This window comes from Cebidichthys violaceus, unplaced genomic scaffold (genome assembly GCF_023349555.1).
Source record: "Cebidichthys violaceus isolate CVI_PGR_0920_01 unplaced genomic scaffold, fCebVio1.0.p SCAF_7, whole genome shotgun sequence".
Classification (NCBI taxonomy): Eukaryota; Metazoa; Chordata; class Actinopteri; order Perciformes; family Stichaeidae; genus Cebidichthys; species Cebidichthys violaceus.
In genome coordinates this window covers 5,567,387-5,580,369 of record NW_027176927.1, presented here as the reverse complement: position 1 = coordinate 5,580,369, position 12,983 = coordinate 5,567,387, and the positions used below count along the sequence as shown (strand labels likewise).

Below are 12,983 nucleotides of genomic sequence, written 5' to 3'. Positions count from 1 at the left end.
TATGTCAGCAGGCCCCTGTTAATCAATGCAATTGTGTTTGGTACCTGAAGCCATGAAAATAGGGAGAAGAGACGGGGAATATGAAAAGACGGAGCACTAGAGGGAGCGGGGAGAAAGTGAGAAGGAAATGGAGAAAGGAAGGGAGGGCAGTTGGCACCAGAAGTAAATTGAAAATGATGTGCTGTGTTTTCGTGTGTGTGCGGCTCACATATTAACCCTGCTATCTCTCAGGTAGTCATTATCTTTCCATGTGGTTGTTTGTGCCAGTGTGTGTGTGTGTGTGTGTGTGTGTGTGTGTGTGTGTGTTTGTGCTCACTGCATTAACCCTCATATCTCTCTATCATTAAGCTGCTCTGCGGGCGTAGTGTAGCCATGCATTTATCTTGTGAGTGCGTCTGCACATTCAAACGCTTGCATGCATTTGTCTGTGCGTGGATGCAGCTGTGTGAGGGCGAGTGTGTTTACAGTGATCTTAATTGTTGTTATCATTCATGCAGCACAATAACCACCTCCGCCCCCATCTTTGTCTCCGTCTGCTATTAACTCTCTCTCCCTCTCACCCTCCTTCCCTCTAACGGCCAGTTTCTATTTTTCCTCATATTGTTCCTTCTCAGCCTGCAGCCTAAATAGCACCTATTTCATCTTCTCTCTTTCTTTTCCTTTCCTCTATTGTTTTTCCCCCCGCTGCATTCCATATTCCTCGTCCAGCATTTTCTCCAGCCAAAGCTAACTTTCATTACCCCATGATTGGATTCAGAATTCATTACTCTATCTTGCCTCTATGCAATATCTGATCAGTTTCTTTCTTTCTCTCTATCTTCACTCCTTCCCTCTCTCTCTCTCTGTCCACACCTCCTACTTTTCCTGTGTTGATTTGATGTTGTCTGTACTGGACGCTAAAAGTCTAACTAAATCTCTTCTTCTTCTACTTCTTTTTCTACTCTTTGCTGTCTCTCATTCTTTCAGGCACCCTCTCTTAGTGCGATATATATCTGCCTCCCCCCCTCGGCAGGTTGCCATGGTCGCCATACCTACTCTCTCTCTCCTATTGGTCCTGGCAGAGTGGGCAGGTCTGGTGGACTGCTCCCCCCACCTCCTGCTCCGGCCCAGTCCGCGGGAACGTGATGCAGGGGCCATGATGAACTTCAACATCGCTGTGATCCACGCCGGTGCTACGGTGCAGGCCGAGGCGGCGGTGGCAGGGCCTGGGGGAAGGGTGCTCTACCCCGGCTTCGGCCGGGTATACGGCTCCCTGGGGGAGAGCGTGGTCACCCAGTGGGGCTCTGCTAACGTCATCTGGCTACAGGTTGGATACTGTCTCCTCTACCTACTGCTCATCCAGCCTTACTTGAAGGAAGGGAATAACAATGACCATCCATTATTCATACTCACTCCCATTATTTGAGCTGAATGAGCAACACACTGCTGCCGTTGTGTTGGCCCTGCTGAATGAGCGGGCGTCTGGCTCTGCTCTTTGACCACAGTTTGTATTGTTAGCCAGACATGTCATGCATGCTACAGACACTTTCCATATGAATAACACAAAGTCAAGACACACTTCTTTGGTTAGTCAACTCTATTCTCTCCCTGTCTTTATCCCCCTCTGTCTTTGTTCCTCTCTGTCTTCATGGCTTCTATCATCTCCCAGGTGAATGACAGTAGTCCTAAGACGGTGCTGTCCCAGCTGTGTGAGCTGCTGGCGGCGCGGCCCCTGCAGGGTCTGGTTTATGAAGAGGAGAGGCCCCCTCGCACGGCCTGGGGTCCATTGGCCCCAATGCTGGAGTTTGTCTCTGCGCAAACAGGACTGCCCATAGTGGCTGTAGGAGGGGGAGCGGGGCTGGGGAGGATGCCACAGGTAGGAGGAGGGAGGTTGGGATGGGGGTGGGAGAGTAAAGAGCGTAAAGTGTTTGCAGCTTGTGTGTGTGTGTGTGGGGGGGGGGGGGACAGAAAGAGGAGAGAATCAGAGGAATACAAGGGGGCAGATGTCCCTGTAGTGTGATTGTGTAGCTCCAAATGTGAGCGCTGGAACAATGTTAATTAGGTGTGTGCTGTATACGGAAGCAGTATGGATTGACAGTTCTATGAATGGAGTATAAAAGGAGAGCTGCTTATATTGCCATAACAACTTACAATGTCATAATGTCGCGCATCCTCTCTGTGAAGAAAAGGTTTGGGCAAGTGCCGGTGGGACGGAGGGGAAGTTGAAGGTCAGGGTCGCTGATCTGCTGAAACTCTGCAGTGTTTGATCTGTAAATGGCACCAACTGGGGCTGTCGCTCTGCCTCTGATGTTCCTGGGTGGGAGGCAATGAGCAGACATGGGTGTGTGTATGAGGGAATAAGTGTGTGTGTACTGTACATTTGTGTGTATGCACCAGAGAAACTAATGTCACATGGTTTTTGCTACCAAATGGGGGGAAAAGGGAAACAAAAAGCTTTGCATTTGTGCTTACAAATAACTGTTTTAACCATTTACTCTTGAGGAATTAAACTGTAGCACTTTGATGAACTTCCTTTGAAGCTGTACCCTTGCCTAGTCCTCACCCCCTCCCATCCCCTGAACAGACTTTTTAGAAACACTCCCTTCTGGACGTCATAGGAGAATTTGTGCAACAATCCTAGCTGTTTTAGCCCTGCGGCTGCATGAGTGCTGCTGCTCTATAAAAACTTCAAGCCCCATGATGCCTCCATGTTGTGCATAAAGATGGAGCGGTCCAGAGAGTTGTAGTTCCTTGTAGTGAAAATACTGTCTGTTACTTGTTGTATTGCAGCAGAATTTTAGATCCAGTATAACTGCAGAGGATGAATTTTACAGTGAGATGATTTTAAACCAAATGTGCTGCTCTCTTTCCCAAATCAGGAATCAGGTTCCATCTTTCTCCAGTTCAGCTCCTCTACTGCCCTCCAATTAGAGGTCATCTTTGAGGTGCTGGAGGAGTACGATTGGACATCATTTTCCGTGGTGTGCACGCGTCACCATGGCTACCAGGACTTCCTGTCTGTGGTGGAGGGCCTGACCGACGGCTCGTTCATCGGCTGGGAGAAGAAGAGTGTGGTGATCCTGAACGTGACCGACGACCCTGGGGGGGCACGCACGCGCAGGCTGCTGAAGGAGAACGAGGCGCAGGTGAGACAGGGGGGAGGGAGGGGGGAAAGGGGGGAGGAAAGGGGAGGAAGTGCTGCAAATCTCATTGGGGGCCCCCTTTCTGACAGGTGGCTTCCGAGCTTTTTCCTTCCTTCTTCGTCTCTCCCTCTGTCCCTCCACATCTCTCTCTCCCCTCTCTCCTCTATCCCTCTGTTCTTCTCTTCCCCTCCCATCTGCCAAGGCATAAAGAGTTCAACGGTACAACACAAACCACGAGTTAGTCTGATTTGCTGGCTGGCATTGTTGGAAGAGTTATGTGCACTGTGCTATAGAAGTTAACCACTTAACCTACAGTTTCCTTCTTGTTTCTACTTAAGTGGCTTTAAAGTTGGAAAAAAACCCATCTTGTTCCAGACTGTCTGTCAGTATCACATACATCACACTGTGTAGTATTTAGCATCAGCTTGTTCCAGCTCTTCATTGAATCTGTAAACGATGTTGACACCGAGTGAAATATTCATGGCTGCACCCTTCCGATAAATGGAAATATTTTAGATGTCTTGTGCATTATGTTGTACACATTTCCCCCCCAAATTTAACTTGACTTAGTTGGTATCTGTGGCAACTCTGAGGTCTGTCTCTATATACACTGTGTCTATATTTTTGTCCTTGATATTTCGAATGCAAAAAGAAAAAACTCACGCTACATTTCAAGTTCACGTTGATTCATTGATGACCAGAATGACTCGTGGTTTTGGATTACCTCTAGTGTGTTTCATTCCTTCATGCCTGCTCCTTCTACTACCCCGGTGCCTTGCTCGTTCTTCCCTTCCTTTCCTTCCTTCTTTCAACTTCCAATCTCCCATGCTTCTTGTTTTTTTTAACTCCACTCTTCCTTTACCTCCCCCCATCATCCTCCCTTAAACCTCCCCTTTGACCCCTCCTGTTAAATTTTTCACTCATCTGTGTGTTCTTACTCTCTCTCTTCGCCCCCCCCCCCTTGTGTGTTTCTTTGCCTGGAGACAGGCTCACTCTCCTTTGCTGCCTTCCTGTTCACCTCCATCTCTGTGTGGCTATCTTTCATTCCTTCAGTCTGTCCTTCTTGCTGCATGTCTACCCGGCCACAGACGCTCCATTGGCTTGGTTCCGTCTGGGTTTCAATGTCATCGCTAACGTCCCAGCATGGCCACTGCAGCTCTGCGTGTGTGTGCGTGACTGTGTGTATGCGCGCGCGCGTGTGTGTGTGTGTGTGTGTGTGTGTGTGTGTGTGTGTGTGTGTGTTTGTGTCTGTAAGTGTGTGGCTTTGTATTGGATTCTTTAGACTCCACTCTGCTCGTGTCACTGTTAATATAACATACTGCCTGCAGCAGGTTGCCTATATGCAGTGCTTGCTTTTTAACCCTCTTACTTTTCACAACAAACCCCTTTCTTTTAGCTTTTTACAACTGCAGGGCTAATAAAAGCTTGTGATTGCTTAGTGATGCTGTGTATCTTTGCATTACATGCTCTCTCTCTCTCTCTCTCTCTCTCTCTCTCTCTCTCTCTCTCTCTCTCTCTCTCTCTCTCTCTGTGTCTCGCTGCCACATACATGGTAATGTCCTCTACATTGTAGATGGCTTGATGCAGGTCTCTGGGTCAATTTCTATTCAAATCTCTCACTGTCTATCTGCTGTTCCATTCCTATTCCAGCTTCTGCCTTGTCAGTATTTCTTCTGCTCTCTCTCTCTGTATGTTCCTCTCTTTCTCCATTTCCCGTCTTTAGATATTGTGTGTGTCTGTTTATAACTCTGATTCTCTCCTTCCCTCCCTAATTCAGTCTGTCGCCTTCTTTCTCCCTCCTTCCCTCCATCCTCTTCCCCCTCTGTCACTCTCATTCCCTGCCTAATTCACTGGAGGTTTATTGGCATACAGGCAGGTTTGTTTTGCCAAGCCATTACAGTTCAAAATTCAATGAAGGCGCAGTTCTCAAAATGTGCTTTCAGTCTGTTTCCCTGACCCCCCTCCCCCTTCCATGAATCAGTTTTCTTCTTCTTTTTTGTCCTTTGATTTGCCTTTTTGTCTTTTCTTCACTGTGCGATTTGTTTTGTTTTAAATGCTCTTACTCTTTCTTTCTTCTTATGTATTTGTCATACATAAGACAAATACATGTGTCCCCCCCTCCTTTTCCATCTTTCTGCTCAGCTCTAACACCTTAAAACCCTCTGTGGTCAATTTCTACCCCTCTCCTCTCTCTCCTCACCCCTCCTTACCTCAGCACTTTCAGCTGAGAGCGTCTTCACTGTCACTGCTGTCTTTCTCTGTTGCCTTTCACTCTCTTTAATGTTTTCTTCTCTCTTTCTCCCCAGCCACACTCCATCAACCCCCCTCCACTGTTTTTTGCAAATATCTCTCCAGGCCCGGATTTTACCAAAATATGTCATCCTTTGCTTTCCTTCACCCCCCCCCCCCCCCCCCTCCTTTCCGTCCTCCAAGGAGTTACTTTTCTCTCTTCCCACCTTTGATTACTTCCCTCTATCACACACAGCATCACCCACCATCTCCTGTTGTCTCCAGGTCTTTTCTCCACCCTGCTTTTAATAACACATGTCAGTGTTTAGCCTCTTCCCCCTTAGTTTTCCCTCAGGTGTGTTTGGTCTTTAACTGTCTCCCCCCCCTCCCTCCTCCCTGGCTTGTACCTCTCTATCTCTCTGCTCTACCACTTACAGTTGTTTCATTTTCCCTTTCTTGTTTTACTGCTATTTTCATTATTCATAACTGTATCTTGTTTCATCAGGCCCAAGCTCATTAAGCACTGACCCCCGTTGCCTCCTGCACCTCCTGGTTAGCATTCATCACATGCATCACCCATGCTGTCTCTCCTCTTTCTGGCGTGTCTGCCTCTCTCCTTGAATCATACGTCCAACTCCCATGAACCTTATCACATCAGCTTACCGCTATCTCTCCTCTTACCTCCGCCAGCAGTCTTGTTTTTTCTCGATATGGCCTTTTCTATCCAACCTCCTCCCCACCCGTTCAGGTGCACCTGTGCTCCAGCTCTATCTTTCTCCCCTTGATTCTCCCACCCTCTGTCTCTCTCCACGTCTCCCCTGTCCCCTCCTTATCTCACTAGCGTGTATGTGTGTGTGTCTCCCCTCGTCCCTATTCCCTCCCTGCCTTCCTATTGTCCTCCAGGTACGTTTGCTGTACTGCTCCCAGGAGGAGGCTGAGCTGGTCTTTCGAGCCGCCTGGTCCGCCGGTCAGGCCGGAGCCTCGCACATGTGGTTCGCAGTGGGGCCGGCTCTCTCAGGTTTGAGCATGGAGAGCCTGCCTCGGGCTCTGTTTGCCGTGCGGCCCCAGGGCTGGAGGGACGAACCTCGTAGGAGGATTGCTCGGGGAGTGTCTGTGCTGACTCATGGGGCAGTAGCCATGCGCAAGGATTACGGAACTACGGGTGGGCCGAACTTTGTCACCAACTGCATGACGGACGCCAATCAGACCCAGAGACTGCGGGGCAGGATGAGGTGAGAGGGAGATAAGAGGAAATGAAAGCTCTAAAGAGAGAATGTGAGGAGGGAAGGAAGAGAAATGTATGTTGGGGAGGGGGGTACAAGGCCGTTGGCAGGCTCAGGACAAAATATATTGAGACAGCATCAGGTGTATTCTGTGAGACGAGTTGGTTCAGCGCCAGAATGAGCTGGAAGGTATACGGGAGGAGTCGGTAGATTCAGTGTCAGAGAGCAGGCACAGAGGGGATATCTGAATTTGGAGTTGGCTATCATCCATGCAAAATAGATGTTGTTGGTGCATGTAGTTGTGAGTTGGCAAAATTACCCCAGCGTCTGTAGCAAGTGGACCATGTCTCATGTATATTAATGAGCCGGCTGTAATATATTCCTTGTAGGCTGTGCAAACAGGCAGCAGCACACTCTAACAGGTAGCCTAAGTGGTTCTGGTTATCATCCTTGTTCATTTTTAATGCCATTCATCCTTGCTCCACATGCACACCACACACATGATATTGTATAGAGAAGTTTGGTCAGTGTGATAATCTAAACATGTAATTAATTAATGAGTTTATTTACAGTGATTTTTGTAAATGAAGCACAGCACAGACCGTGCGGCAATTAAATGGAAATGATTAATGGACTCTTCCTTCTTTGTTTATAAATTATGTCCAACATCAGAGGAGAAAGTTGTTTTTATTTTATTTTATCTTTTGCAGTGCTACCTGCTGTTCACTGTCTGTAACTACAAGCTGCTCTCAATATGAGGCTTTCTGTCAAGTAAAAAAAACGCTTTCAGGTTTTGTGTTTTGAAGCCAGCAAGATGACACGAGGAGACAGTTAGAACGTCTGTCCTGTGTGATTATCAGACAAACTATAGAGCTCACAGGTGATGCAGAGAGCAGCAGTTGTTTGACTTCAAAGATCCTGACAATTCTGTGTGTCTGATCATTTGTCTGTAGATTTGATTAACAGACAAGCCCTTGCTGTCACCATAGAGGCGCTGTGATTTAGTTTCAAGTGGGAAGGCTCACTGTTGCATCAAAAATAACCTTATGATTTCTATTTTCTCCTCATTTCCCCCGAAACAATTAGTTAATTTACTAATATTACATGTTTTCTGTCATTTACATCCATTGCCATACAGGTATTTCGGCAACATCACACTTGGTGGTCGAGACTATTCCTTCAATGGTGACGGTTACCTGTCCAACCCCTTCCTCGATGTAATTTCCTGGACACCTGGACGTGGATGGGAAGATGTAAGGACATGATATGAGTTCTTTATGTCTAATCATGTGCTCTGAGTGTCATTTGAGAAGAGAAAGGGACATGCTTTCTGTTGAATCAAACGATACACTCAATTGATTACTATTTAGTTGTCTCCACAAGCTGTTTGAATCTTGGGATTCATGATAAACTGTAATTTTGTCCTCTGTGAACAACTGCAAAGACAACAGGGCCTAGCAATTGAGCCCAGAGCAGGTTTTTTGCTGATTGGTTCTCGAGTCTTAATCTCTCCATGTGAACTGGAGGAGCAGATCTGTGCTGCGTTGGCATCTGAAATAGGGATATAAACCTGACAGTGAGAACAGTCAGGTCACATGGGTTCATGTTCATGTAAAGTTCACTATGGCCGTCGGTGCCCGAGGCAGAGGAGAGAGATTGGCTGCTGACTATTTGACCGTGCTTTGTGTGCTCCTGTGTGCCTGTTCAGTTTCTGCTGTCTCTCTCTAACTCTGATATTTCCTCTCACACAACACCAAAAATACACACACACACACACACACACACACACACACACACACACACACACACACACACACACACCCACACACCCACACGTACATTTAAAGCACAGAAACCATTGACAGAAGTCTAATGGTCCCAATTTTGATAACTGATCAATCATTTAAGTCACTTATTCAGCAAAAATGACAAACATTCTGTCTTGCTTATAAAATGTAAGGATTTGCAAATTGAATGCCGTGGGACTGTTGGTTTGACAAGCATCACCAAGGCCTCTGGGAAATTGTAATGGATCAGTTAATGAATAAGAAAAATCCTCACAAGGTTAAAGGATAAGTTCACATGTTTTCAACTCTGTCTTAATACACTACGGTACGCCCATATGTAGCTTTAACGATGTCCTCTCCTGGTTGTGAAGCAGTACCTGCTATTCCATAATAAGTGATGGAGGACAGAATCTACAGCCCTAGTTTAGTGCAAAAACATGTTTTAACATTAAGGTGAAGCTGAATTTTTTATAAAAAGACAGTAAGATACTCACTTGATTTAACAAAGACTGTTTGAGCTTCATGTAGCTTTGGTCGAATTTTGTAATGCATTTCTACATAGAAAGAGGACTGTGGGTTCAGTCCCTCATCTGTTACATCATTGGTGGAGACGCTTCACGACCTCTACTGAGAGTAAGAACTCTTTAGTCTGTAAATGTGCTGTACATATGGGTACGAGAGACTATTTAGATGGACTTAAAAAATGTGAACCTGTAATTTGCAGCCCTGCAGTCATACACCTCTACTCATAGATTTCATTCTTTGTCATTTTACTAAAAGTAATGCTTTGATGTTGCTCTGATCAATAGTTGCTGTTTTGTTCTTCTTCGCTGCCTGCGTTTTCCGTTTTTTTTTATCGTAAAATGAAGTGCAGATGTAAATAGTGCTGAAGATTTCTGGGTGTCTGTCGTTACCATCTGGTACCACCCACCATTGTTTTGTGTGTTTGAGTGACTTGTCAACATAACTGTGCGCGTCTAAAGCACCAGTACCCCTGGCATGTCATGCATATTCTATTAAGCTGAGGTTTGTTGAGAAATCCTTAATACGAAGCCTTGTCACCTGTTGGAGATGTTTTCCCTTTAATACACCGGGATTTTACCCTTGTGAGTGTCAGAAGAGAGAGCGATGCTCATTTTCTCAACCACACACCAGCGCCTCGACACCACACTGCACATGCATAAAGACACGCAGTACTCTCAGAACATACACTCTGCAACAGCACATAATCACAAACACTGCACTAATACAAATACTGATGCACCCACACAAACTTACACACATACACACACACACAAGCATAAATACACACATTGGTGGTTCTCAGCCTCCCGCTGGTTTTAACAGCCCACCAGAGTCCAGTCTCAGCGTGTCGTAACATGCTGACTCCTGCCATATATCTCAAATCCCTTTCAATTAGAAGCTCCTGCGCTGGTCCTTCGGCTCTGTGCAAACCCAGGGTACAAAACCCACCCACACACACACATGCTTAGAACTCACATGCAGACGTCCACATGTGTGTGTGCGCACAAATGAGGGCACATACCGTATGCTTACACACATATGCTTTCACCCTTCTTGCATAAACCCTATTGCACTATTGCACACACACACACAATGAGGATAAGATGCCTGTATCTGCCTATTATGCACATCCACGCTGTTGGCTCTCCCTGAATATTTAATGTTCTCTTTACAATGACTGCACCATTACCTAGAGCCTGGGAGGACCCAGCTTAGCTTACTGAAACACTGCAGACTAGTACTGAAGATTGTCCAGCATTAGCATGGCTTGTTTCAGCTGCGGATACAGCACACAGAGCTAAATGTTCAAGGATATTACTGTAATTTAATGAACATGTATTAACGCCACTCATGGCTGCTAAAGGATAGGTTTTTGTTAAAAGTGGTCCCCGGCCCTCAAACTTTTGCTCAAAACCAGAATACTTTCTCTGCCTTAAAATATTCCATCCATTTGAGTAGTCTGAAGTGGTATTTTTCAGCTGTTCTTCTCCTGATGTTTGCGTGTGCATTTTTCTGGGTATTTGTCTGATAGAGAGCAGTGTGTTCTCCTGTAGGCTCTATCTGTTTTCTGTCTGTGTTCCCTGAGTGTGTTTTGATTGAACGTCTGATGCAGAGCTGCGGTCGAAGTGCAGTCGAAATACTGTCATTGTTGCCACCGCCTCCTCTTCTCCCTGCCTTTACACTGGCTTTAAACAGAAAGGCAGGCTGATCGGAGCTGCCAAACATTGCGTTTCTCCACTGGCCTGCTAAAGTATTTTATATATATATATATATATATATATATATATATATATATATATATATATATATATATATATATATGTATGCATGTATGTTTGTATGTGTGTGTCTGCATATACATATGGATTTCTGTATGTATGTGCATGAGTGTACAGTATGTGTGCACACTTTCTTTTGTGTATGTTGCCTCAGTTACACTTGACAAGACTTTTATCGGGGCGATCATGACAACGTGTGTCAAGTGATGTTACAAGAGGAAGGTTCACAACAAAAAAAGACTGAATCTTCTTGGGTGTGGTTCTGCCTCACGTTGCTCTGAAAAGTCTGAATATGCAAAGATCCAGCATCCAACACTTCCAGAGAGCATACAAACAATGCAAAAATAAGGGGAAAACAATGACACAGTCAAAGGGATGCTTGACAGACATTTTTGGGTCAACAGTGGACACAGAACAATGTGGTCTCACAACATTATCCCCGGACAGATTTTAAGAATCATACTAAAATGGCATCTGTAGACATGAGTCAACTCTCTGCACATGTGCTATTTCAGTTTGTAAAAATGCTTTTTGATCCGAGTGTGTCACATAAAAATTTGGCTCCAGGCTATTAAAAAGCCTACAGGTTAGAAATGTGTATTTCTGCTTACCACAGCTACCTCAATAAGTCCCATTGTTTGTGCAGGGACGAATTGGAGAGTTACTTGCTTTCATACTTCCTAAAGCTGTTATATGTAATTACATGGCAATGTCTAAATTTGACACCAAAATAAATGACTAGTACAAACAAATCTTGATAACTACTGTAATCCCATCAATCAGTGTAGCCTTTGCGCAAACGTTTCAGGTAATTGCTCCCAACCCACATAACAATGAATATTTAGGGCCTGGTGTTCTAAAAAAAGAGCGTGTGGGCACAATAACTTGAATAATACCTGTACAATATAATTCAAACCGGTACCACAGTCCTGCATTAAATGCAACCTTTATGAAGTTTATTATATTCAGTGTTTATTGAGACTGTTAGAGAGATGTTCATCCATCTCTATAGTCATCTTGGTGATTCACTATTCTACAATTTATTTTCCTCCATCTGTGCCATGCAAAATTAAGCCTACTACACTGTTTATTGCAGGGCATTTGTATGAGTCTGTATAATGTTATAGGTGTTAATGTGGTGTGTTTACCCTCTCTGTGTCTAACTAAATGTATAAGGTTATGGTATTTTTATCATTATAAAACTAAATAGGCTTAACGATTATATTTAAAGGCATACGATGCAGAAATTGCTACTTACTGTTTGTAAACACCACATTTAGATTTCTTTAGACCGTAAGTAGTTTTTTTTATGTTTTTTCATGCTGAATGACTTATTTCCAATAAATAATAAATAATAAGATAATAAGAGCACCTATCTGGTTAACACCTCAAATAAACAATAGTTTGAAATTAAATTTTTGTCCTGCTCTTTTTGTATAAATTTATTCTGTAGCTTTCTTAAATTGAATTCTTATGATATGTGATAGATACAGTGAAGCTACTACATTACAGACATAAGTTGAAGATGTGACATGAACATGTAATTAGTATCACTCATTATACAAATAAGAAGTTTTAAGTAAAATACAAAGTACATTCACTTTTTTTTTTTTTACTGTATCTTGAGACAAGGCTAAATTGTGTCTTTTTGAAACTTGCTCTGTGTTCAATTGGTTTGTTGAGATTACCTGGTTTTGTTTCTCAGTACAAACAAAGGTGGACTATATTAACTGATTGTGATAGAAATGCATGTGTTTGTGTGCTCCACCTCTCTGTAATGTTTCTCTTTTCTCCGTTCCCCCAGGTAGGCTGGTGGGAGAACGGCGTGTTGAGGCTTCGGTACCCAGCCTGGTCCCGTTATGGGCCATTCCTTAAACCACCTGACGACGCTCAGCACCTGCGCGTTGTCACGCTGGAGGAAAGGCCATTTGTCATTGTGGAGCTGGCAGACGCCGCATCCGGGACCTGCATCCGGGACTCAGTGCCCTGCAGACGACCACTTAATGCCAGGTTTGAATTTTTGGGGATTTAAGACAAAGATGTGTTTGATGTAGGATTTGATGTTATTGACTTATTCCATGATTTCACCGAAAACTATAATTTTCACAAGTGGTAGTGAAACGAAAGAAAATTCAGAGAAATCAAAGAGAAAAACAAAATAGTAGCCTTTCTACTATTTTAATAGTGTTATGAATGTAGTTCCTAAGCTCTCATGATGCCGTCCAATTGAGGTGACATCAATCACCTATCAAAACTGTGGTCTCTTCACTCCCTGGCCATGATCAATAACAGACTGCTCTCCCGAGGATCAGTGGAATG

General features: G+C 44.5%; 1 protein-coding gene across 2 annotated transcripts in view; it reads left to right on the top strand.

Moving 5' to 3' along the window:
* LOC137890964 (glutamate receptor ionotropic, NMDA 2D) overlaps positions 1-12,983 on the top strand; it is a 46,980-nt gene that overhangs the window by 13,603 nt on the left and 20,394 nt on the right. Inside the window, exons 2-7 of one of the 2 annotated variants that reach the window (XM_068735347.1) lie at positions 967-1,306; positions 1,649-1,855; positions 2,859-3,125; positions 6,255-6,583; positions 7,713-7,827; positions 12,469-12,674. In XM_068735347.1, coding sequence (XP_068591448.1) covers positions 1,019-1,306; positions 1,649-1,855; positions 2,859-3,125; positions 6,255-6,583; positions 7,713-7,827; positions 12,469-12,674 — 1,412 coding nt within the window. In that variant the 5' untranslated portion in view covers positions 967-1,018. The remainder of the gene's footprint in view (positions 1-966; positions 1,307-1,648; positions 1,856-2,858; positions 3,126-6,254; positions 6,584-7,712; positions 7,828-12,468; positions 12,675-12,983) is intronic. The other variant, XM_068735348.1, reaches the window with a different exon arrangement.